Source organism: Rhinatrema bivittatum, chromosome 9 (genome assembly GCF_901001135.1).
Source record: "Rhinatrema bivittatum chromosome 9, aRhiBiv1.1, whole genome shotgun sequence".
Taxonomy (NCBI): domain Eukaryota; kingdom Metazoa; phylum Chordata; class Amphibia; order Gymnophiona; family Rhinatrematidae; genus Rhinatrema; species Rhinatrema bivittatum.
The window spans coordinates 122,754,824-122,781,995 of record NC_042623.1 but is presented as its reverse complement, the minus strand read 5'-3'; the positions used below and the strand labels follow the sequence as shown (position 1 = coordinate 122,781,995).

At 44.8% G+C, this 27,172-nt stretch overlaps 1 protein-coding gene across 6 annotated transcripts in view; it reads left to right on the top strand.

The window, feature by feature from the left end:
• Window positions 1-27,172, top strand: part of MSRB3 (methionine sulfoxide reductase B3) — a 292,235-nt gene that overhangs the window by 182,783 nt on the left and 82,280 nt on the right. For all 6 annotated transcript variants that reach the window (XM_029615739.1, XM_029615744.1, XM_029615742.1 and 3 more), the window contains exon 4: window positions 623-700. In XM_029615739.1, the coding sequence (XP_029471599.1) occupies window positions 623-700 (78 nt within the window). The remainder of the gene's footprint in view (window positions 1-622; window positions 701-27,172) is intronic.

Below are 27,172 nucleotides of genomic sequence, written 5' to 3'. Positions count from 1 at the left end.
ATCACAAGGACCACAATTTATGAATGCTCTCTTTTTTTATCAACATTCTTGTCTTCTTGATGGCTTTATTAACTTGAACACTTATTTGATGCAAGAAAATGTTGGCATTGAACTCTTCTTATACTGGAGAAGACTGCTCTATATGAAAATTATAAATGGGCTATAGATCATAGAATTTATATTCCCTGTAGGACATTGGGCTCCCAGGGAAAAAATCTTTTGGAAATTCTCTTACTGAAAGTTACTTATGTAAGACTAGAAATTGTACTTTTGCCACAGCAGGCACACAAATGTGGAATGCATAACCTGAGTCTTTGAGGGTTGAACCTGATTATGAACATTGTCGTAAGAATCTTAAGGCAGTTATGTTTACTGAGGCATTTTTTGTTTCATAGGCCCACTTGAATAATCAAACAGGTCTCTGAGATGGTTTTATTCTTTGGCAGTTTGGTTTGTTAATGTTTAGTAATATGAAATGTGTTTTATTTCATGTTGATTTGATGTATGTTGTTTGGAACTTACTTAGAATTTAAGATAATACAAGTAATGCACCTTTTTTTTTTTAATTACATTTTTAAAATGGTTCTACTTTGATTTTCTCAACCTTCTATTTGTTTTTCAGTGCTTTTGCAGGAGAATATACCGAAAATAAAGATGATGGAACATACAAATGTGTTGTTTGTGGGACACCTCTATTCAAGTAAGTATATAAAACATTTTAATTTCAAAATAAAAATGTGGGGCTTATTGAATACCGTACAAACAAACTGATAAAAATTTAACTTGCAGGCTAAAACACCACAGGTTATGCAATAAATTTAGCATGTAAGTGGTTAAAATATTTCCCCAGTGGTATGTCCATGCTAATAATGTGAACGGTAACTGCAAAACTATACTAAGTGCTAACAGAATGTTCTAGCTAAATGACATATATGGATGCTAAACTGATCATATTCTGTTTCTTCCCATCAAAGTCTGTAATCTTTTGCTGAAAAAAACTGTATAGAAATAAACCTTGTATCACATTTTGTCAATGTTGAAAGCAGAAGTGGGAGAACATCTGGAGAGGATGTGCAAGACTAGAAGAGATTTCCAGGAGAGGAAAAACCAAACCAAAATCATGTATCTCGGATTTCTGTTAAGGAGGTAGAAAACATAGCGGAAGATGAGTAAAATGCAATCTGCCAGACAAGACCAGCTGCTATTTTTTCAAGCTATGGTGTCACTTTTTTGCAACTAAGAATTATCTGTGCTGATCCAGTGTTCTCCTGAAGTCAGTAATGGAGTTCAAGAGATCATGGGATTAACCCAGAAGATCCTTAATTGCAAAAAAGTGACACCATAGCAGGTGAATTAGCAGCTGGATCTGACTAACAGGTTGAAAGTACGATAAAAACAAAAGTCCTAGTGGAAACGCAGGTGTTCACAAAGCTGGGTCCATCAGACAGGCTACGTGCACTGACCATGAAGACTACTGCATCTTGCAGGCTAGATGTATGGCAATGGCCATGCTGGTGTTGGTGGCTGATTGTATGTTACCTTTCTATAGTGCCTTCCTTAAATAAATTTAACCCAAACAGTTTACAATTGACAATAATACAATAAATATATTTACAAATACATCAATCTAAAATACATCAATCAAAAATAAATCAATGAATTTTTGTTAGCACTGAATATTAGCTAGCATATCCTTCTTAGGCTGAAAAAAAGCAGTTTGTCTCATAGGCCCTGATATTCAAAGTCATCTAACCCCTTCATTGGAGTTATGGGGTTAGATCAGTATTTTTGAAAATGGATATGAAGTAATGGGGATCTTGGACACTCAGCTACCTAGAAAAGTGGAATACAATGGATGAAGATGACATTTCTGTCTTAGGGTGAATATTCAGTGCATACTACAAAAAACAATACTGCCTCTTCTTCTTATCACCCCCCTATGATTAAATCATGAAAATAAACCATGGGGTATTAACACCTTGTTGGCTATCATTAATGTCTGGTATTTCCGACTTGGGTACAGCCGAAGATTTGGCAGTTGCCTAACAGATTTCATGCAAATAATGGCAAGTGTTGAGTATGCATAATATCTTTAAGAAACCTATTTTTATCATGACTAGGGCAAGGAACTTACAAGATTAGTTGGTTCACGCCACATATACAACACAGCAGAGTACAGACTATGAGCACCTACCAATAGCACATTATGTATGTGGGTGTTGCAATATCTGTAATATGGTATACCAAGGGAAAGAACTCATATTGCCACATTTAAATTTTGTCAGCATTTCACATGTACCATGGAGGTAGTAGTATATGCCCTTTGGTGCCCCAGCAGTCTAGTCTATATAGAGAAAACAAAACTCATGTTTAGAACGCGAATACAAGAACATCTAAGCTGTATCCAGTGCCAAAGAACAGAGTCACCCATAGTGGCACATTGGGTAGAGACATTACATGCAATCATGAAGTAAGAGCAGCCAGTTTGGTACAACTGTAGCACTCTAGGAGAGGTGGTGACTTTGATCTCCAATTACTCCAACTAGAACATAAAATTATTTACAATCAGAACATCATCATCCCTCGGGGTCTCAACAGAGAGAGAGATCAGTCTATTTTTTATTAAATCAAATACCATTAATTTAATACCATAAAGCTTAAATTTTCAAAATCGATAAAGGAAAAAAACAAAAAATTGAAAGTCAAACAATTCTCTGTGACATCATTCACGTGCACTTTAGTGACTGGCCCCTGCAATGTTAAAAAAAAAAAAAAAAATTCACGTGCTGTCAGCCACAGAAAAATGGTGACCATATAAAAGAAAAAACCCTGCAACACAATGTGTTTATAAACGTATTTTAATATCTCGTCTGGAAACAAACTTGCATTAAATTTGTCAATCTTTCAAGCTCTCTTTAGCCCCTGAAGCAGATGATCCATGTTGAAACGCTGCAGTGTCGGGCAATGAGAATCAGGAACAGACAGAAAACAAAAAAGATATCAAAAGTGGCTTTTTCTTCAGCTAAAGATAAATGCTAGTCACTTTTTCCTGCCTTAGGAATTGTAATACCAAGAGAGAGTGCTTTGGAATAGAAATCGGGAGGCTACTTGAGTAACCTTTGTCTTAAAACTGTCATTTTATCTGCATTATAAAAATATAAAAAATGATTACAAAAAATTTACAATAAGATCTCACTTCAAAATGGTATATGAAATCTGTTAGGTATAGCCGAAGATATGATGGATGCCTAAGTTGGAGATACCAGACATTAGAGAGAACAAATAAGGCGTAATACCCCTTGTTTTGTTTTTTATGATTTATTCATAGGGAGAATATTCTACAGGTGCTGCTTGTACCCTAGGGTTGGCAGCTGGCATATGTCCTTGGCAGTATCTACAGGAGTAACTGAGCAGACTGGATCTTTTTCTGCCATTATTTACTATTTAGTTAGTTAGTTATTTAGTTAAAATAAGTATATTCTCCATTATCAGAAATATCTAAGTGGGTTAAATGTCTCTGACGGTGGGCCAGTCTGTGTCACAAGTACTCAGCAGATCCCATAAACTAGATCTGTTTCTCTCTCCCAGGAATAGCAATGCCATTTTTGTTTGTATACCTGGCTAATACTGTTTTATGGATTTTCCTCCAAGAATTTGACCAAACCTCTTTTAAACCCTGCTATTCTAGTTGCTTTGACCACATCCTCTGGGAACAAGATTCCACAACTTGATTGTGCACTTAGGGGCGGATTTTAAAAGGCCCGCACGCGTAAATCCTTCCGGATTTACGCTCTCAGGGCCCTCGCGCGCCGGCACGCCTATTTTGCATAGGCCACCGGTGCGCGTAAAGCCCCGGGACACGCGTAAGTCCCGGGGCTTTCGAAAAGGGGAGGGAGGGGGCGTGTCCGGGGGCGTTCTCGAAACGATGTGGCGTTTTGGGGGCGGGCCCGGGGGCGTGGCACCGGCCCGGGGGCGTGGTCGAGGCCTCCGGACCAGCCCCCGGGACCGGAGGACAGAGCGGGGCTGCCGGCCGACGCGCGCAAAGTTACGTCTGCTTTCAGCAGGCGTAACTTTGCCGACAAAGGTAGGGGGGGGTTTAGATAGGGCCGGGGGGGGGGGGGTGGGTTAGGTAGGGGAAGGTGGGGGGAGGGTGAAGAAAAGTTCCCTCCGAGGCCGCTCCGAAATTTGGAGCGGCCTCGGAGGGAACAGGCAGGCCGTGCTGGGCTCGGCGCGCGCAGGTTGCACAAATGTGCACCCCCTTGCGCGTGCCAACCCCGGATTTTATAAGATACACACGGCTACGCGCGTATCTTATAAAATCCAGCGTACTTTTTAAAGATCTACCCCTTAATGAAGAAGCACTTTCTACAATTTGTTTTAAATTTACTGGTGGTTAGTTTTATGGCATTTTCCATGTTTTAATATTATTTTAAAGGGTAAATAAACTGCGTTTATTTGCCTGTCCCCCCTCCACCTCATGATTTTATTAACTTATATCATGTCCCCTCTCAGCCATTTATTTTCCAAGCTGAAGAATCCTAACTTGAATAGCTTCTTATCATAGGGGAACTGCTTCATTTCCTTTATCATTTGTCACCCTTCTCTTCAAATTTTCTAGTTCTACTATGTTTTCTTTTTCTTTTTTTCTTTTTTCTTTTTTTGAGATGGGGTGACCAGAACTGCATACAGTGCTCAAGGTACACTCACACCACTGATTAATACAGAGGCAATATGAACTTTTCTGTTTTATTCTCCATTCTTTTTTAGATCAATTCTAACTTTCTGTTTGCTTTTTTGACTGCTGCTATACGCTGAGCTGAGGATTTTAATGGATTGTTCACAAGGACTCCAAGTTCCTCTTTCTGGGTGGTGACTCCCAATACAGAATCCAACACTGCATTTATATAATTGGGATAATTTTTTCCTAAATGTATCACTTTGCACTTTTCTACATTAAATTTCATCTGCCATTTAGTTGCCTGGTCTCCTAGTCTCACAAGGTCCTTCAGCAGTTGCTCGCAACCTGCTGCTTTATTACATGCCTCGGATATTTTAATTACTGGTCAAAAACCTCCTAGAACCACCCACTATTTTATTCACTGCAAACAATTTTATACATTTTTGTTTATTATAAAAAAAATAGTCCAATATACTTATTTCATAGAGTCTTCTTTATTTCTAAGATTGTCGTGCTGAACTGCCATGCCACCACCAATAGCTAACGTTTCACATATACAGCTGTTTCAGGGCCATATTGCATATATGGCAGAATAATGTGTAGAGTTCAGCATTGCTCTTTGTTGGAGATTTTTGACCTGTGATGAAAATATCCAAGGCATGTAATAAATTTTGCATGCCAGATTCTGAGGTTTTTTCCTCCTTTTAAAAAAATTTTAATTCAGCTAGAGGGAGCTATCTTGAATTGTTTAAAATATCTGGTAGAAAAATTTCTGTTTTGTGAGTTTAACATAGCTTTCACCACCCTTTTAGTTTGGAGTATTTAATCGATCTATACACAATTTATTTCAATAATAACACAAGCATTCTTCAATAACTTTTCTCATTTTAAGTTCGTAAGCATTCTTAAACAGTCAGATTTTAAGTTCACATTTGAAATTTTTGCCATCAGTCAAAATATGCGGTGCTTTAGGCATAGAGTTCCATAATTTAGAGCCCACTATGTAAAAAGCATGATCTGTATAAATGAGTACTCTGAATAGATGGTATTGTTAATAACTCTTTATTTTCAGATCTAAGTGGAATGTAAAAATGTAAAGCAGCCTCAGTATATACAGAATCTTTTGAGTGAATAATTTAAAAAATCAATATGAGAATTTTATACTGAATTCTGGAATTTATTGGTAAACAGTGTAATGATATTAATTTTGGAGTAATATGGTCAAATTTTTTTACAACCAGTTAGAACTCTTGCTGTTGCATTCTGTAACATTTGAAGTGATTTTAAAGTATAAGTGGGAAGACCAAGTAAAAGAGAATTACAATAATCTAAATTCTAGAAAATTGTCTGCAGAACAATATGGAAATCATTGTAGCTTAATGGTATTAAATATGGTAATCCAGTTTGCCATAACCTGATTTAATTTAATTTTTAACATATTTGCTCACGGAGAGCTTCTAATCTATCATTACTCCAAGGTCACATACATGATCTGATAGTGCAATTTTACATATACCAGTGTTAATATGTTATGGCTTATTAAGGGGTGTATTTCTATTCAACAAAATTATTTTGGTCTTGACAGGATTTAAAGTTAATTTAATATGTGATAACAGTTTTTGAATCTCAGTCATATAACTATTTAATGTTTTAGTAGTATGTTCAATTGAATTATTTATTGGAATGTAAAACTGAACATCATTTGCATATAAATAGAAAGTAAGACCAAGACCTGCTAACAGCTTATATAAAGGCGCAAATATATATTAAATAAGGTAACCAAGAAGATTGAGTCCTGTGGCATACCTGTAACAATAATAAAATAATCAGAGAAATAATTATCATTTTTCTCTTGAAACAATCTTTCAGATAAAAAGGATGTAAACCATTTGAGAACATTGGTAGAAATAGGAATTGTAATTAATCTATGAAGGAAAATTAAATGATCTACTGTATCAAATTAAGGCAAGTATGATTCATTAGAATCAAACCCCCGCAAGACAATATCTGTCATAGACAAAAGCAGTGTTTCCATAGAATGATGTTTTCTAAATTCAAATTGATTTGGAAATAAGATGTTCTGCTCATCTAAATGCCTAGCGGAAAACTGACTAATTTTTTTAATAACTTTTGATAAGAAAGGCAAGTTGGAAATGTCTATAATTATTCCAAGGAAACACAACGGAAGCCAATCCAATTTGCAATGTAGCAACCAAGAGTAGATTAGATCGTGAAATGGAATCTTTATTTGTCACAATGTATTGTCCCGACTTTGGCCGAGTTTCACTCTATATTAAGAGCTGCCTCAGGGGCCACTATAACATTAAAACATATATAAAACATTTAAAATTGATTAAAAATGTATGACATCACAAAAATATAAATTATAAGAAATAATAAAAATAAATATCAAATTGCACACAATTTAAAAAATTTAAAAATTAAGATTGACATACATAAATGGACAGGCATGTACATATAGGTGTTAGGATTGGTCAGAAGCCGCACATTTTACTTTCAGAAATTAATGTCTGCCCATAGCGATATTAAGTCAGAGGCCCCAAAAGTAAAAAAAAAATTTAAAATTTAAAAATTTAAAATCTGCCCGTGACCCGTGGGTTGGAAGACGGATGCTCAATTTTGCCGGCGTCCGTTTTCCCAAACCCGGTGGCTGTCAGCGGGCTTGACATCCGACGCCGGTAAAATTAAGTGTCGGCTGTCAAACCCACTGACAGCCGCCGCTTCTGTCAAAAAGGAGGCACTAGGGACGTGCTAGGGTCACTAGCACCTCCTTTTACTGCGGGCCCTCATTTACATACATTTATTTACTGGATCGTGCGCCCACTCTCCTGCGAAGTTTTCTGTATCGGCCTGTATGTGAGCTTGGGGGAATGTTTTGGTCAAATGAAGATAACGACACGTGTAGATTTGATTTTCTAATCTACCTGCATTTGTTCAAGGGAAACAGTACCCACAGAAAAAGCAAGCACAAATTTCTGCAGGTATTTTATTCCAGATCAGTTTTCAAATGGAAAATATTCCCATGCTTTCCCTTTAAGAAAGTCTGCAGGTAAAAGTATCGTGGAATTTGCAACAATGGGGGCAAATTGTAAAATTGCCCTAATAAAGGACAATTTTCAAATTATTTTATCTGAGTAGCTAAAGCAGTTACCTTAGTAAAATCATTTGTTGAAAATTGCCCTTCCCCTCTGTGGGTAAAGGTATCCATGCTTTAAAATAATGCGGGTAATTTTATATATGTCACAAAGGGCTGATGGGGAGGGAGTTGCTGTCACATAGCATGCAAGTAGGCTGGGATTTGCCAATAGGCACACTAAGCCTGTACCTAGAGTGGCAAAAATCTGGGGGCATCAGAATTTCTGCTTTACAGCTGTGCTGAAAGCCACTCAGTATGGAACAACTCTCTGCATCCTGATCCATTCCTCCTCTCCTGGGGATGGGTGAGGCTGGAGGGGACAGAACAGAGCAAGGAAATACTGCTGTGCTCCCTAATCCAGCCCCTGCTCTCCTGTCCTGTTATAGCCATTGCTATCCTCCTCTTGCTAGCTGGGATCAGCTGCAGTAATGGAGATGTAAACTAGGGATAAGAGGGGGATCTTGTGAGAGGGAGAGGAGGTGGGTAGGGGATGGAGAGGAGGCAATGAGAGGGTGATATTTGGGGGGCATGAGTGTGGATATGAGAGAGATATTTGGGGGGCATGAGTGTGGATATGAGAGAGATATTTGGGGGGCATGAGTGTGGATATGAGAGAGGTAGGAAGGGAGGCAGTGGTTAAAGAGAAGAAGGAACCTGCCCCAGGTGTGTATGTATGTGTGCCAGATTAAGTGGGAGGTTAGAGGGGGGGATAGGGATGCAAGGGAGAGCAGGACCAAAGTTGGGATGAGATACCTCCTTTCCATCACCCAAACATTATTTGGAAACTACTCCCCTTCATCATGGATTCTTTCGTTCAGATCCTGGAACCTCCATTCCTTCCTGCCTATCCTTTCTCCCCAGATCCCCCTGCCCCTGATCCAAGATCCTCCCTCTTCTGATCTTACTTCTTCCTCCCCTAATTAATCCCAGAACTTCCCTGACTTTTCTTCCTCTTTCTCCCCTAACTAATCCCAGAACCTCTTTTACTCTTCTTCCTTTTCCCCCTTCATTGTGGTGTAAGTAGCCAGCTCAGTTACCTTGGCTGCTGCATTCAGCTTCCAGTACTGCTGATCTGAACACTCACAGGCCGATACAGAAAAATGCGCGGGAGAGAGGGTGAGCACCCAGGCCATTCTCCTGGGCGCGCGATTTAGGAGGATGGCCTATGCAAATTAGGGCCTGCGGTAAAAGGAGGCGCTAGAGACACTAGTGCGTCCCTAGCGCCTCTTTTTGACAGGAACGGTGGCTGTCAGCGGGTTTGACAGCCGATGCTCAATTTTGCCGGCGTCTGTTCTCAAACCCGCTGACAGCCACAGGTTCTGAAAACAGATGCTGGCATAATTGAGCGTCTGTCTTCTGACCCGCAGGCCGATTTTTACTTTTTTTTTTTTTTTTTTTTTACTTCTGGGGCCTCCGACTTAATATCGCTATGATATTAAGTCGGAGAGTGTACAGAAAAGCAGTTTTTTCTATTTTTCTGTACACTTCCCCGGCGCCGGCAGAAATTAACGCCAGCCTTTCGGTAGGCGCTAATTTCTGAAAGTAAAATGTGCGGCTTGGCTGCACATTTTACTTACTGAATCGCGTGGGACTAACTAATAGGGCATCTGCATGTTGCGGGCGCTATTAGTTTCGGGGGGAGGGGGGGTTGGACGCGTGTTTTCGACATGCTATTACCCCTTACTGTATAAGGGGTAAAGCTAGCAAGTCAAAAAAGCGCTTCCAAATCTGGGCTAACAGTGTGCCTCACCGGAGCTCACTGTACTGTATCGGCCTGACAGTGAGTAAGCATCCAGTTCTTAGTATACGCTTTTCCTATCTTTCTCAGCATTTGAATAAGACAGAGAATGGAAGGACCCATATGGGGTTTATGAGGAGGTATTGTGTGCAATGTGAGTGCTGCACATAATGGATCCCAGCAATCCATGTCCTGATGCTGCCCATTAATTTCTACACTCTGGGGCTGTAGCTAGGAAGGTGTCCCTAAAGGTTTAAGAGCAACTGCAGATGCCTCTTGAAAGCAGAGCTCAGGGATTGGTGTAGATCTGAGTATCAGGCAGTGGTGCCTTTTTTGTGGCACTCCTGATCAGGTCTGAAGGCATATCACAGTGCCATGGCACACTGGTTGGGAAACCCTGAACTTATAATGGAAACTGTTGACAATATTTATGTTTTGGTTATCAATTGATTTTTGCCTTGCTGCCCCTTTCTATTTCAGCTTAATCAACGAACTTTATTATAAGTTGCAGTACATGGTAAAGAAACTAAAAGTTATGGTAATCCAAAAGCATGTAACTCTATGATAGGATACCTAACTGCTTTCACTTGATTTTTTAGTAAAAGCACAGGGTACTTGTCTGACTTGATGGTGTCACAATCCTGATGATGTAATAATTCTGGTGATATGCAAGGCAGGTGTGAGGTACTATAAAGTTCTGAACACTTTAAAAAGTTTTACATTCATTAGTGCTGCTGCTTGTGGAAACATGGGACAGTGTATTACTATGAAGAAACAAGTTCTAAGGGAAGCGATTATCCGAAAGGTAACATAATTGTTTATCAGTTTGTTGTAATTTATGTCACAGTACATTCAATACTTGTAACTGGTCAAAGCACATTTTGTTTGTTTGTCTGTGACCTGTGATATCACAAGCAGGGACTAGCAGTGCTATGTCAGGACAAGCTTAGAGCTGCTGCTGTTTCAGAGCCAGAGGCATCGGACTTCCCTCCCGCCTCCATTCCCCAATACACATCTCCCAATCCTCCATACTGGCCACATGCAGCAGAATTAACTGATGCAGTATTAAGCACTACCCCTCTTGCAAGCCAGATTGGGGGAAAATCAGGAGGGTAAGGCAGAGTGGATTGGGGGAGGGGTATCAAAGCATACTAAAGAGAAGATTTAGGACCCATGTTCACAGGGTTGTGGAAGGAGCCCTGGTACACAACGCATATTGTATGCCCCCCCCCCCCCCCGGGCTGAGGACTGTAGCTGCAATGAGTAGACTAAAATAAACTGGGAGGGAATGTAAAATGGGGGGAAAATTCCTGGATAGTTGTGAATAAAGGTTCAGGGCAAAGGATCCCAGCCCAAAGGAACCAGGAGGAAAGTGCTGGTTCAAAAAAAAAAAAAAGAAATTGGTTAACTAATTAACAGGTTTGGATTTGTAATGGGCACACTTGCCCTGTACCTAGGACAGCAAAAATCTGGGAGCAGCAGGCTGATTGAAGATATTCTATATCCCAACTGGGCCGAATCACACTTATTTGGGAGCATCCCTCTGTATCCTATTCCATCCCCTCTCTGCCTCTCCCAGGAGGGGAGGAAACAAGGCTGGAGCACACAACACAGAACTGCTTTGTTTCCTAATCCATCCCCTCCCCTCCTGTCCTGTGTAGGGAAAGGAAGGAAGGAGGTATGGCTGGAAGGAACAGAGGAGAGCAAAGAAAAATTGCTTTACTCCTTAATCCAGTCCCTGCAGGGAACAGAAGGGAAAATGGTGAGGCTGGTCAGACTACCCAGAGCAAAGAGCCACTCTGTTCCTTAATTCAGATTTTCCTCTTCTGTCCATCATTTCCTTTGTCCTTCTCCTCCTGCTCACTTAGATCAGCTGCAGTGATAGAGCTAGAGAAGTGGGGATGAGAGGGGGATCATGGGAGTGGGAGTATTGGTGGAGAGGAGAGCATGAAAGGGGGATTATTATGTGTCAGTGGGAGAAGGGACTGAAAGAGAAATCCTAAGAAAGGAATCAGCTGGGTGGTAAGGCAGAGCTGGGGCAGTAAGTAGGGCTCATTTTGGGGAAGTTAGGAGAGATTTGGAGAGAGATCTTTGGAGGGTTTAAGAGAGAAGCTGGGGGATGAGAGGGATTGGTTGGGGGGTGTCTGTGTGTAATAGAAAAAGAATTACTGGGAAGATCGATTCCATGGGATGATATATTTACATTGGTTCGAACAGTCATTCGAACTGCAGGAAGTCATAAACTATAAGGCATCTCATTTACCATTGCTATAAAAGTTATAATTATCTGTCTGGAACACTGAAATGTTGCCTGCCTTTTCAGATTGGAAAGTAGAAATGCATGCATATATGCTTTGATGGAAAAACTAAGGTTTTGAGAACTACAGGGACATAGGTCTTTTAATATATCAGAGGAAATATTTTTCTTTATAGGACAGAATGGAGAAACTATTTAATAGATAAAAATGTCTGTTGATAGGGTTGAGCGCTGAATGAATGTGGAATGAATGTGTGGGATAGGGTTACAAGGTTGAAAACAACAACAACAAAAAACTATTCTGCAGATAGCATGTATCTGTTATTGTTATTGGTTATTTCATCACCAGTTTTGTAATTTCGGTCTTTTAATGGCTGATTGTATATCGTGTATTTTCATGCTTTTCGGATTAATAAACATAATTTTAAAAAAAAAGAAAGAAAGCATGGGGTCAGTGTGAGAGAGAAGTTATCAGCGCCAGGTGTGTTAAGTATATGCCAAATTACTTGAGAAGTTAAAGGGTGGATGAGGATACAAGGGGAGCAGGACCAGAGCAAGGTAGGGACAACTTCCCATCTCCCCCACACTACAGTTTGGTTTCATCCTCCCTTGATCTCAAACTCTATTCCCTTTGTTCTAAAAACTCCCTTCCTTCCTACCTCTTTCTTCTCCCCAGAAATTGATTTCAGATCCTCTCTCCTCTGATCTGTTTCCTTATTCCCTCCTCAAAAACTACTTTATTTATATAGCATAAAAAATAGAAATATGTCAATGTGCTTCAGAATTTTCTAATTTGAACCACAGAATCTACCCCAGAGCTGCCATAGGAAACTGTGGGGCTGTGCCTCAGACCTTCTGCTCCCTGTTGCCCGACCTTTGGTATGACAATGCCATCAGTGCCTAGGGATAGCAAAAACTTAATCCCTGCATGCATGCATGATTTTCATTTTAGAATCTCTGCACAGGGTTTATGGTACTGACTTTTAAGTTTGTATCGAGGACTGCCAGGCTGGAAGCAGGGAGTACCCCAACAGAGACCAGTCCTCTCCCCCACAGGTTGAGCCCTTGGGTTCTGAGGGCCAGTAGGACTTGTCTTCTGTGGAACATCAGGGTGGCAAGGCAAGTCAAGTCTGGCTGGATGAGGCAGGGCTAGGTACAGAGCATAGGCTGAGACTGGATACAAATCACAGACTGAGACAGGGACTTGGACACAGAGCACAAGCAAGGCCAGGACTACACAGGAACCAGAAAGTACAGGACTAGACAAGTAACAGGAAACAAGAAAGCCCAACGGGGCACAAGATTAGCAAGGTAAACCTACTAGGCCCAGAGGCCGCAAGGCAAAACAGGAAAGCCCAGGCTGATACAGGGCATGGCAGGGAGGCCTGAGAGGGTGCAAAGCAAGGCCAGAAGACCTGCAAGGGCCCAAAGCAAGGAAAGAGGCCTAGAGAGGCTACAGAGCAAGACAGGCCAAGAGAGGCCACAAGGTAAGGCAGGAGGCCTGGGTAGACCACAAGGTAGAATGGCAAGGTAAGAGAGCCGAGGTGACTCAATGAAGAAGCACTGAGGCATTGAGCAGACTGGGTAAAGTAGGGCTAGGGCTTGAGCATAGTATATTAGGTGAGGAGGCAACTGGCAAGGCAATGAGCAAGGCTCACTGAGGATTCCTGGTGGAAGGAAGTCTGCACAATAGGCTGAACCTTGGCATGGCAAGACTGCACAGCAGGCAAAATCGTGATATTTTGTAGGTACAAAAGTACCTGGTGGAGCTGACTGCCCTGAATTTTCAAAGGGAAATGCCACAGAGAGTGTTCCTTTGAAAATTTGCTTTTGGCTAGCAATGGGGTTTAAAAATTACCTTCATAGAGGACAATTTTTAAAGCTATGTGAGTCTATCTTAAAATTACCTTGACTCAATCCAGCTAAAAGTATGCATGGCATTCCATAGCCTGTGCACTTTGAGCCAGAATGAGGGGAGGCACTCTCAAGGGCATGGTTTGGTCAAGATCAAATAGTGATGCACATATGCTTTTTTCTCCCTGCGGCCTCGGCGAAGAAAGACGACCCAGCCCAGCACAGGGCCAGGAGACCCTTCCCTGCACGGCGACCCACCTCGGTGGTAAGAGGCCCCCTTCCGCCGACTCTGCAGAACCGACCATCACAGGCCGCCGCCACCGCCACCGAGGATACCCGAAGCCGCACCCACCCCGACCAGACGGCCAATCGGAGGCCGAGAAACCCGGGAGCGGCAGCCCTTTAAATTAGGGCTTACACATCGGCGCCCTCCTTTCTCCCTGCGGCCTCGGCGAAGAAAGACGACCCAGCCCAGTACAGGGTCAGGAGACCCTTCCCTGCACGGCGACCCACCTCGGCAGTAAGAGGCCCCTTCCTCCGAATCTGCAGAGCCAACCATCACAGGCCGCCGCCGCCGCCGAGGATACCCGAAGCCGCGCCCACCCCGACCAGACGGCCAATCGGAGGCTGAGAAACCTGGGAGCAGCAGCCCTTTAAATTAGGGCTTACACATCGGCGCCACGCGCCGAAGGAGCGCGACAAAGGGGCCAGCCCCTTTGTGCGCCCCTTCATGCGAACCTGTGCCTGTGGTCACCTCACCTTCACCTCACTTTGCAGACGACATAGGCGCAAGGCTAAACATCAACTATTTCCTGGCGTGTAGCCAGATGGACTCAGAACAAATGGGGATAGTATCCGCATGCTAGCAGTTGGAGACGGATCTGACGTCAGCACGGGGTATATATATCCACACAGGAAGCGTAGCAACTTAGTAATTTCCGTCTCCAAAGCAGTTTGGAGAGCCTGCATGCTTGCTGAGCGTGTTTTCCAAATCTACTTTTCTACTTACTAAAACTTCTACAGCATCGAGCCCCGCACTCCTGTGGTGATACCCTAAGGTCCCTCCCCCAGTAGAGTTTCCCGAGGTGATTTCCATGATCCCCCGGAGGTTTAAGTCCTCGGTCCGGTGGCCGAATCGCGGCAGGGACACAGCCCCCGGGCGAGGTTCGGGTGAGGCTTTCGAGGCGCCTCGGTCCCGGCGTGGACGAGGCAGCGGGTGCATATCCTCAAACACGGCGGTGAAGGTACTTGCCCTCTCCCTCCGCAGCCGGAGACCGCCCGGGTTCCAGCCGGGAAGCGCCGAGGATCAGGTAAGGCGTACATCTCTTATTTCTGGTCTCTGAGGAACAGAGGATCGGCGGCGTGGCACGCCGTGGAGGGCACCATTTTGTGGGCCTTGTTCAGGTATTGAGCGCCCATAATAGGCGCGGCTCTATGTCTCTTTGTGCGTATATTGCCTTCTTACTAAGGGCATATTGCTAACCGCATATTGCTACGAGCATATTATATGCCACTGAGCGGGTATTGCTGACCGCCTATTGCTGAGAGCATATTGATTGCCATTGAGCGTATATTGCTAACCACATGTTGCTAGGAGCATATTGTATGCCATTGAGCGTATATGGCTAACCGCATATTGCTGACAGCCTATTGAATGCTATTGAGCGTGTATTGCTAACCGCATATTGCTGAAAGCCTATTGAATGCTATTGAGCGTGTATTGCTAACCGCATATTGCTGAAAGCCTATTGAATACTATTGAGAGTGTATTGCTAACCACATATTACTGAAAGCCTATTGAATGCTATTGAGCGTGTATTACTAACCGCATATTGCTGAAAGCCTATTGAATGCTATTGAGCGTGTATTGCTAACTGCATATTGCTGAAAGCCTATTGAATACTATTGAGAGTGTATTGCTAACCACATATTACTGAAAGCTTATTGAATGCTATTGAGCGTGTATTGCTAACCGCATATTGCTGAAGGCCTATTGAATGCTATTGAGCGTGTATTACTAATCGCTTATTGCTGAGCGCTTATTGACAGCCTTTATGCAGGTATTGTGGGCTGCATATTGCTGAGAGCATATTGCATACACTTGAGCTGTTTTCATGACCGCCTAGGGCTGCGAACATATTGTTCATTTTGTGCGCCTGTTGTATTAAGCGCCTATTGCTGCCGCATATTATTATTATTGTGCGCCTGTTGTATTAAGCGCCTATTGCTGCCGCATATTATTATTATTGTGCGCCTGTTGTATTAAGCGCCTATTGCTGCCGCATATTATAATTATTGCGCGCCTTTTATATTAAGTGTATAGTATTGCCGCTTCTCTTTCAATGGAACAGAACGCATCAGCATCTTCAGCGGGGGCGTCGCCTGCTTTAGGCATTAAAGCCCTTGGCCTCTGCTCTGCATGCCAGCTTAGAGCCACGCACAGTGAAGAGCCAGACTCCCTATGTGCCCAAAGTGAGGAGGCCATGGGACCCTCGGGCCAGGCCCCGTCGCAGCCACGATTTGCTGACAGTTCCCCAGGGGCTACCCCGGATTTAGCGGGCAGTCTCGACCAATCGGGAATCCCGGGGGATCTCGTACCCCGGCGATTAGAGGCTGCTTCCATTTCCTGGGTGGATCTCTTTAAGGGGATTCATGCCTTTGTACAGATGCAAACGGCTTCTCGTCCAGGCCCTGCGGTTCCTGCTGTTCCTGTTGTTCCTGTGGTTGCTGCGGTTCCTGTGGTGGCTGCGACTGCGGCGGCTGCTGCGGCTGCCGCTGCGGTGGCGGCTCCTGAGGATCCTGTTCCTGGACCCTCACGCCCTTATCGTGAGTGGGTCCTCCCGCCGCTGGACAGTCCAGATCAGTCCGACGAGGAAGTTTCACCGGATGAGTCCGAACTCCCGGACGAGGGGGAACTTCCCCCAGGGATTGAGCCATATAGAACCATGAGGCGGTTCTTCCCCAAAGAGGATCTCTCCGACCTAGTGTCTCAGTGTCTGGCGGAGTTGGATATTACAGGCCCCAGCGCTTTGGTACCCTCTGCGCAGAACCCCCTGCTGGAAGGTCTTCGTCCTACAGCCCGCCATTTCCCATTTTTGCAAGCAGCACAACAACTGATAGATTTAGAATGGCCAGCACCAGTGGCTTCCTTCAAAGGGGGCCGGGCCCTGACGGGCATGTACCCATTGGCACCGGCTATACAGGACCTGCTGGCATGCCCTCAGGTGGACGCCTTGATTAGCGCGGTGGTAAAGCGCACTATCATTCCAGTCGAAGGGGGGACGGCCCTCAAGGAGCCTCATGACCGGTGACTGGACGCCATTCTGAAACAGACCTTTGAGGTGGCAGCTCTATCTTTGCGGATTGCGACCTGCTGCACAGTGGTGACACGTGCCTGTTTGTCACAGGTTAGGAACAACGCTCCAGCAGCGGACATGGAGTCAGCTCTTTCGTTCCTCACGGATGCTGCATCAGACCTCGTCCGGACAACAGCTAAGGGGATCTCTTCCTCCGTAGCCGCCAGGAGGCAGCTCTGGATCCGGAGATGGTCGGCTGATGCGCCTTCAAAGACTCGTCTCACCAGATTGCCCTTTAAGGGCTCTTTCCTATTTGGCAGCGACCTGGATAAACTGGCCAGTACATGGGGTGCCTCTCCAGTGCCTAGACTGCCAGAAGATCGGTTCAGAAGGGGCCAGCGCGCCTTGCCGAGGCCCTCCAGGGGCAGGAGGTCACAGCGCTTTGTTCCTTACAGGAGTCGCTACCAGGCACCACGTCCTCAGGCCAGGAATCAGTCCTTTCGGACCAAGCAGCGCAAGAGGGGAGCAGGCCCGGGCTCCGGTCCCGGCCGCGCCTCCCAATGAGAATCCGCCGATTCATCTGGGGGACGGAGCCATAGGGGGCAGGTTAACCCTCTTCTACCCCAGATGGGTCGAGATCACGTCGGACCAGTGGGTCCTCGCCATTATCCGGGAGGGATATTATCTGGACTTTCATCATCTCCCTCCGGACAAGTTTGTGGAATCTTCCTGTCCCATACACAAGAAGGCAGCATTGGAAGCTACCCTGGCGAGGCTCCTGTCCTTGAAAGCCATCATCCCAGTACCTGCCTGGGAAGTGAATTCTGGACACTATTCCATTTATTTCATGGTACCCAAGAAAGGGGGCACCTTTCGGCCTGTGCTGGACCTCAAGTCAGTCAATCGATACTTACGGGTACCGAGGTTCCACATGGAGACTCTGCGCTCCGTCAAGGCGGCGGTACAACCGGGAGAATTCCTCACGGCATTAGACCTGTCAGAGGCATACCTGCATATCCCGATCCATCCGGATCATCAGCGCTACCTACGCTTCAAGGTTCTAGGCCGCCACTTCCAGTTTCGGGCTCTGCCCTTCGGGTTGGCCACGTCACCTCGGACATTCACCAAGGTGGTCGTAGTGGTAGCAGCGGCACTAAGGCGGGAAGGAATTCTGGTCCATCCCTACCTAGACGACTGGCTGATCAGGGCGAAATCTCGAGAGGAGAGCCTTCGGACAACCGACAGATTAATCGCCCTTCTGGAAAGTTTGGGCTGGGTAATCAACCTCAGCAAGAGCTGCCTACAGCCTTCCCATTCACTGGAATACCTGGGAGTACAGTTCGACACCCGAGCAGACTCAGTCAGTCTCACTACCAAGAGAAAGTTGAAACTTCAGCAGCGTATCCAGTATTTGATGGGAGCCAGTCGGCCCATAGCCTGGGATTATCTGCAGGTTCTTGGGTTCATGGCATCCACCCTGTAAGTGGTCCCTTGGGCGAGGGCCCATATGAGACCTCTACAACACTCCCTGCTCTCTTGCTGGAGCCCCCGTCTACGGAACTATTCCACGCACCTTCATCTGCCAGCCAGAGTGCGGACCCAGTTGCGGTGGTGGTTGCAGCCCAACCACATGAGCAGGGGGTCGAAGATGTCTTCACCCACGTGGACTTTGCTCACCACAGATGCCAGCCTGAGCGGCTGGGGAGCACACTGCGAAGAACTCACCGCACAAGGGCGGTGGAACAGAGAAGAGTCAGCATGGAACATCAACCGTCTAGAGGCCCGGGCAGTCAGTTTGGCATGCCTTCGATTTTCTCACAGACTGAAGAACAGAGCAGTCAGAGTGATGTCCGACAACGCCACCACGGTGGCGTACATCAACCGTCAGGGCGGAACCAGAAGCCGACAAGTATCTCTGGAGATCGCCCCACTGATGGCTTGGGCAGAGGCGAATCTTCAGGACATCTCCGCCGTCCACATTGCCGGGAAGGACAATACCACGGCAGACTTCCTCAGCAGAGAAAGCCTAAATCCGGGAGAGTGGCAGCTGTCACCTACAGCCTTCCAGATGATTGTGGATCACTGGGGGATTCCGGACATGGATTTACTGGCGGACAAGTCCAACGCTCAAGTACCCAGATACTTCAGCCGCAAGCGCGACCCGTTCTCGCATGGAATCGATGCCATGGCCTCCGGGGACTCTGCTATATGCCTTTCCTCCGTGGCCTCTGCTGGGCGCCATCATCCACAAGATCCGGAAACACCGGGGCCTAGTTCTTCTAGTGGCACCAGACTGGCCAAGAAGACCCTGGTACGTGGACATGAGAAGACTACTGGCAGGGGAGCCTCTTCCCCTGCCTCCTCTCCGGGACCTTCTACATCAAGGTCCCATCCTTCACGAGGATCCAGCTCAATTCTCTCTTACGGTCTGGCCATTGAGAGGGCTAGACTAATGAAAAGAGGTTACTCAGCCCGTGATAGATACACTCCTCCGAGCTCGCAAGTTTTCCACATCCCTCACCTACGTAAGGATCTGGAGAGTATTTGAAGCATGGTGCGACACTCATGGCACCAACCCACATACAACCACAATCCCTATTGTGTTGGATTTTCTGCAGGATGGACTTCAGAAGGGTCTCTCCCTCAGCTCCATCAAAGTCCAGGTGGCTGCGCTGTCTTGCTATGGTCCCAGGAGGGATGGCAAGACTATCGCCAAGCACCCAGATGTTGCTCGCTTCCTGCAAGGAGTCAAGCATATTCGTCCGCCACTAAAGTGGCCTGTGCCCTTATGGAACCTTAATCTAATCTTGTTTTGGATTTCCTCACGGGATCCACCTTCAGACCCCTTCGGGGCCTGTCTCTCCGGTCTCTAACCTTGAAGATGGTGTTCCTATTGGCGGTATGTTCAGCACGCCGCATCTCAGAGCTACAAGCACTGTCCTGCCGTGATCCCTTTCTCAGAATCACTCCTGAAGCTATCCATCTTCGTACGGTTCCCTCCTTTCTACCTAAAGTGGTTTCACAGTTTCATCTTAACCAAACCATATCCTTGCCTACCACGGCGGGTTTGAAGAAATCTGAAGAAGGGCGTTTATTACGCCATCTCGACGTTGGCAGATTGCTACCCAGATATCTGGAAGTGACACAAGAACTATGAAAGACGGACCATCTGTTCGTCCTGCACAGCGGGAAGAAGCAAGGTGAAGCGGCCTCGTGGCCCACCGTCGCCCGCTGGATTAAAGAAGTTATCAGAGCAGCTTACGTGGAGGCCGGGAAGTCTCCGCCTCTACAAGTCAAGGCTCATTCTACCAGAGCACAAGCGGCATCTTGGGCAGAATCCAGGCTGCTGTCGCCTGCAGAAATCTGTAAAGCGGCGACGTGGTCCTCCCTCCATACCTTCTCCAGATTCTATCGTCTGGATGTCCAGGCTAGGGAGGACTCAGCATTTGCGAGGGCGGTCCTACATGGTCCTCAGGCAGCCTCCCGCCCAGGCTGGGAGTAAAGCTTTTGTACATCCCATTTGTTCTGAGTCCATCTGGCTACACGCCAGGAAATGTTGAGATTACTACCTGATAATCTCCTTTTCCTTAGTGTAGACAGATGGACTCAGCATCCCGCCCAGCTGCCTGTGTACATGGGTTTCACCGATTCAAGGTAAGCCATGTCATTTGTTTACATAAGAGCGTACACTCTACCAGGTGTCAATGCCTTCCGGTTGTGAATGCTGGCGGTCTCCAGCTACTATCAATCGGTCAGGGGAATCCTGTTTCACTTTTCACTGAGCGTCAGCACACACATCCATAACAGCTTTTGCAAGGAAGATTACTAAGTTGCTATGCTTCCTGTGGGGATATATGTACCCCGTGCTGACGTCAGATCCGTCTCCAACTGCTAGCACGCGGATACTATCCCCATTTGTTCTGAGTCCATCTGTCTACACTAAGGAAAAGGAGATTATCAGGTAGTAATCTCAACATTCTCTATCACCAGACCAACACCTGGATCAGTGCCTCACCCCAACCAATGTATCCAATAACACACATCTTAAGAAGCAAAAAACAAGATGCAATCTTACCCCATCCCCATTATATATCACCACCACATCTCTCGATTAAAGTTACCACCACAACTTTCGAGCCGACCCTCCAGATCCCTCATCTCTATCATGGCCTCTCCCCTCTCTCAACTAATAGGACTCGCACTCTTCACACTATCACTATTCAATGCTCAGTCCCTAACAAAGAAAACTCACATTCCAAATGACTGTCTCATGGATGTCTAGAATGGGTAGATGTGAATCGGTTATTTACTCTTTCGGATAGTAGAAAGAGTAGGGGGCACTCCATGAAGTTAGCATGGGGCACATTTAAAACTAATCGGAGAAAGTTCTTTTTTACTCAACGCACAGTTAAACTCTGGAATTTGTTGCCAGAGGATGTGGTTAGTGCAGTTAGTATAGCTGGGTTTAAAAAAGGATTGGATAAGTTCTTGGAGGAGAAGTCCATTACCTGCTATTAAGTTCACAGAGAATAGCCACTGCCATTAGCAATGGTAACATGGAATAGACTTAGATTTTGGGTACTTGCCAGGTTCTTATGGCCTGGATTGGCCACTGTTGGAAACAGGATGCTGGGCTTGATGGACCCTTGGTCTGACCCAGTATGGCATTTTCTTATGTTCTTATGGATTCGAAACCGGACATCTGCGCCATCACAGAAACTTGGCTCAGAAATTCAGACATTGCCCTTATAAACCAACTACCTACTCACAGTTATGACATTTTTTCTATTCCCAGACAAAAAAAAAGAGGAGGCGGTCTTCTTTTAGCAGCAAAAAAAGCTCTCAACTTCTCTAACCAACCAATCAAGACTTCTTCAAAATTTGAATTAGGTTTTATCAAATCGAACCAGCTTCAAATCCTTTTAGTATATGCCCCCCCCCCCGGACTTCTTGACACGGATGCCTTCCCTCTCATAGAAGCCATCATGAAATACATAAACACGGACTCCCCTGCTATAATCCTGGGGGACTTCAACCTCCATGTCGATGCTACTCCACCCTCCAATTGTGAGGCCCTCCTTACCACCCTCAGAGCCATGGGCTTTGAACAAATCATAGACAAACCTACACACAGAGCGGGCCACACACTGGACCTTATTTTCATTAATTCCGGCCTATCATATTCCTCTCCCCCGACTGTACTCCAGTCCTCTGGTCAGACCACGCACTGATATCCGCTACTCTGATGACTAAAGCACGCTCGAACCACCCCCATCCACCATCCACTTCCGGAAGTCATGCCCGCCCGACATCCTTAGCGAACATCTCTCCAAAGAACTCTCTAACTTTGATATAACCAACCCCAACTCAGCCATACAAACTTGGCATAACATCACAGAGGGAATAGCCAACAAATTATGCCCCTCAGCAGTCAGAACAATCAATCCGGATCATAAAGGAAAACAACCTTGTTTCTCTTCAGAACTTAAAAAATTTAAGCAGGACCTCAGACTCAAGGAACGCCAATGGCACAAAGCACCCAGCACCACTACTTTGTCCATTTATAGAGGCTCCCTCCACCGCTATAGAAACCTCATACTATGGACAAAAAGAGACTTCTTCGCCAGCAGAATCCAATACCTCCAATTCAATGCTAAGGCCCTCTTTGCCTACGTTTCACAACTCACGAAAACCATTGCCTCTTGCTATTCCGGAGGAACAGGCACAAGTCAAAGCAGAAGAACTTGCTCTTTTCTTTAAAAAAAAAAACTCAAATACCCTAGCACTGCTGCCCTCCAACACGACTCCACACCAGATTACTCCCACCATTCCTACTGACACCGGAGCCAAACTTGATACCTTCGAACCCACCACAGCCAAGGAGTTCGAATCCCTCCTGAAGAGACTGAAACCATCCAGCCACCCGTCAGACCACTTACCCACAAAACTTCTTCTTCGAATCCCAGACACCATCTCCAGACCTCTGGCAGATGTCATAAATTGCTCTTTATCTCACGGAATATATGCAGACTCACTAAAATCCGCTTCATTCAAACCCCTTCTGAAGAAACCCAACCTTGACACTCAGGATCTCTCCAATTTCCGCCCTATTTCCAACCTCCCTTTTGTCGCTAAAATCACAGAGAAACTGGTCAAAACCCAACTCTCGGATTACCTTGATGAACATAAAATTCTCTACCCTTATTCCCCAGTGACTATAATTACCCATCTCAATATGGATTCCGCAGATCTTACAACACAGAAACCCTCCTCCTTTCCCTCACGGATCACATCATCATAGGCTTGGACAAAGGTCATGCATTCCTACTAGTTCTACTTGACATCTCGGCAGCATTCGATACGGTGAACCACTCCACCCTGTAAAAACCGCCTCTCAGACATCGGTATATCAGGATCCGTACACAGATGGTTCAATTCCTTCCTAAGCAACCGAAGCTTCAAAGTCAAAATCAACAACAAAGAATCGCCCAGCATCAAATCATCGGTAGGAGTTCCCCAAGGATCCTCATTATCCCCCATCCTCTTCAACATCTACCTCCTCCCCCTCCGTCAGCTGCTAACAAACCTAAAATTAACACATTATTTCTACGCAGACGACGTACAGATTCTGATCCCCATAAAAGAGTCCCTCTCAAAAACACGTATATTCTGGGAAAATTGCCTTCAATCTATCAACCACCTCCTTAACAGTCTGAACCTGGTCCTAAGCGCTTCCAAGACTGAACTTCTTATTATCGCCTCTGACCACACCGACACCTCGCTTCATTCCCCTCTCACAACCCAAATCACACATGTAAGAGACCTCGGAGTAATCCTTGACAATCGTTTAAATTTAAAGAAATCCATTAAAAAGGCTCAAACCCCTCCTTTACTTCCATGATTTCAGGACAGTCCTCCAAGCCATGCTCTTTGCCAAGATCGACTACTGTAACACACTTCTTCTGGGGCTTCCCCCTCGCCTCCACAAAACCACTACAGATGCTCCAGATCGCAGCAGCTAGAGTCTTGACCAATACTAACTGCAGAGATCACATCACTCCCATATTACGGAACCTGCATTGGCTACCAATAAACTATAGAATCTTACACAAGTCCCTCACCATAATCCACAAAACTATCCACAAACATCTGCTGGACCTTCAGATCCCACTCAGACTCCACACCTCATCCAGACCCATTAGAGAAATATACAAAGGATCTCTTCAAGCCCCCTCATCCAAAGCCACTCGCCACGCTGCCACTAAAGAACAAGCATTCTCTATAGCAGGTCCTACCATTTGGAACAATATTCCACCGGACCTCAGACAGGAACCGTGCCTATAAACATTTCGGAAAAAACTCAAAACCTGGCTATTTCGCCAAGCTTTCCCATAATCGACCTGAATCAGGATTCCCACAATTTAAGCTCACCTTGCTAGCCAAGCCCCCTTATACTCCCAATGGTTATCTCTCTCACTTTTCTTTCTTCTGTTCCCAAGTTTTGCTTCCCCTTGTTAAATGTAACTTTGCCTCCTGTGAATGACCTATTGTTAATTGGTTGATAAACAATGTTAACCCCCAGGTTCCATGTAAACCGATCTGATATGACACATGTCATGAAGGTCAGTATATCAAATAAATAAATAAATAAATAAATATGTGTATTTTAAAATTTATACACTTTATTTTACCTAGAAATTTTACATTCAGGAAAAGCAGGTACAAATGTCTGTAAGTACGTTTTACTTGTGGCAATTTTCAAAAGGAAAATACACTTTCATTTTGAAAATTATATAAAAAGTTTGTGCAAGGCAGGCTGTTTGAAAATTGCCCGCATAACAAATCAAAAGTATCACCATTTCACAGTATCTTCTGCATTCTAGCTTTGGAAAATTGTGTTCTTTGATTTCGCTGAACTTTGGGAAGAGGTCATTCAAGCAATATGGACCTTCATCTGAAAATGAACAGACTCCATTCACAAAATAAATTTTAGAGCTCTTAAAAAGTGCCTTTTAGGAGATCTCAAAAGATTTCACAGATAAAAAGTATTTCACAATGGCTAAAATGTTTAATGAAATATCTTTACTGATTTACCAAGTTGTAGAGGTTTTACAAATTGAAGGCATATTAGAATTGCCCCATCCCTAAAGCAAATTTCACTAAATAGCCATTTGGCTAGGTCTTTTTAAAATCTGAGTATTGCATGATAAGTATCTGTAATAGTTGTCTACCTGACCAATGGTGCTGTGGTCTTGCTAGCATGATCATGGTTATTTGTCGCTAACTAGAGTCTGCTGTCGCACTGCTGCTTTTGGGTCTCACCCTTTTGTCTTGCATGACACAGCCTCCCCTTCCCTCACCTCCAAAACTACAGGGTCAGAAACAGGTGGTGGCGATGCATCATCTTTAAATTTCTGTTTTTTCTGAATGGAACTGCTTGCCCCTCCAGAGATTTTAGATTGGAACAGGTCCCTTTTTAACTTTAATGGGGGACTGGCACTGCCTTTTGAAGTGCCTCCTCTGCCAGTGCCTCCTCTGCCAGTCCCAAATCCTCGACCACATCTAGCTTTCCCTGACATCATGGATTTAATGTCACTGCCTACTAGGGATTTCAATTAAAAGAATTATTTCCAAAAGAGGCCTAATGGGGATTTGGCTTCAGAGAGCACAGCTGTCCCAATTCATGTGAGTCTGCAAAACTGCCCACAGGCCCACGAGGCAGTGCCTGGATGTACACTACTACTGGGACTGCTGTATGTGCACACACCAAACTTGTAACTACAAAAGAGGCCTACTGGGGATTTGGCTTCAGAGAGCACCACTGTCCCAATATATGTGAGTCTGCAAAACTGCCCACTGATGCCCAGTGCACTGCCTTCTTGGCTTAAAAGAGCACCACTGTCCCAATATATGTGAGTCTGCAAAACTGCCCACTGACGCCCAGTGCACTGCTTTCTTGGCTTAAAAGAGCACCGCTGTCCCAATATATGTGAGTCTTGCAAAACTGCCCACTGACGCCCAGTGCACTGCCTTCTTGGCTTAAAAGAGCACAGAGAGACAATCTGAGTTCAATAAAAAAAAACTGCAGTTAAAAACAAAAAAGCCTGGCTTGGCACAGCAGCAAAAACGAAGAAATATCTTTTTCAATGGAAAATTCTATTGAACTAGCTAGAAATTGAATATATCTCCCACCCACAACACCCAAATTCTGCTTGCAACCTACCCCAGGGGGTAAAATAATGCCACTGCTAACAGCTTGTCTCAGTGGGACAACTATTCAGCTCTACAATCTCTGAGATCAAAAAAAAAAAAGTGCGGTCAAAAAAAGCATGGCTAGCTGGCACTGCAGGAAAATTGAACAAATATCTTTTTCAATGGAAAATTCTATCAAAGTAGCTATGCGTTATACGCATTTGTTTATATGCTTTTGTAAATATCTTTGTTTCATCCGTATTTACTGCTCGCTAATGGCCTTTCTTCTTCATATCTGCTTCTCCCTTTGCCTACTCTTTTAATTATTAGTTGTCCGGTTTTCCCCATCCCCTGTTCTTTGTAATTTCCATTTCCATTTCTTTAATGTTATAATGTAAACCGATGTGATGTGTATTTTAATGTCGGTATATAAAAAATTGTTAAATAAATAAATAAATACAGATTTGAGACACTCAGACTAGCTCTGAGTACAACCACCTCCCCGGACCACCTCCACAAAGAAAGAGCATGGCACGCCGCGTGTTTAAGATATAAATAGTATAGCGTTATCAGGAACAGCGTCACAGAGCACTGAGAGCAGCAATTGACTGCATTAGAAAAATGCTTAGCTCTGATAGGTTGCATTCTCGATTCCTTGCCATCCTGTCTGACCCACTCTAACACAGGGCTGTGAGGTTACTTATGACTCACAGGAAAGGGCTGGTTTTTGCTATGGATACTCCCACATGGCCTTCTCCTATTTCAAATGGCCGCTAAGAAATCACTGCGAACCAAAAGAATGAAACTAATATGATATGTTTTATTTGTGGGGGATCGCGATGCATTTCGCAAACCCACAAATACAATGAATAGGGACTTATGCGTTGCAGATTGCACATTCGTTGAAAACGAATGCACATCCCTAGGATAAGCACACAGGTTCTCTAAGGGAGTGGTAGAGATTGTAGAGCTGAATAGTTGAGGGAATGAGCATAGTTGG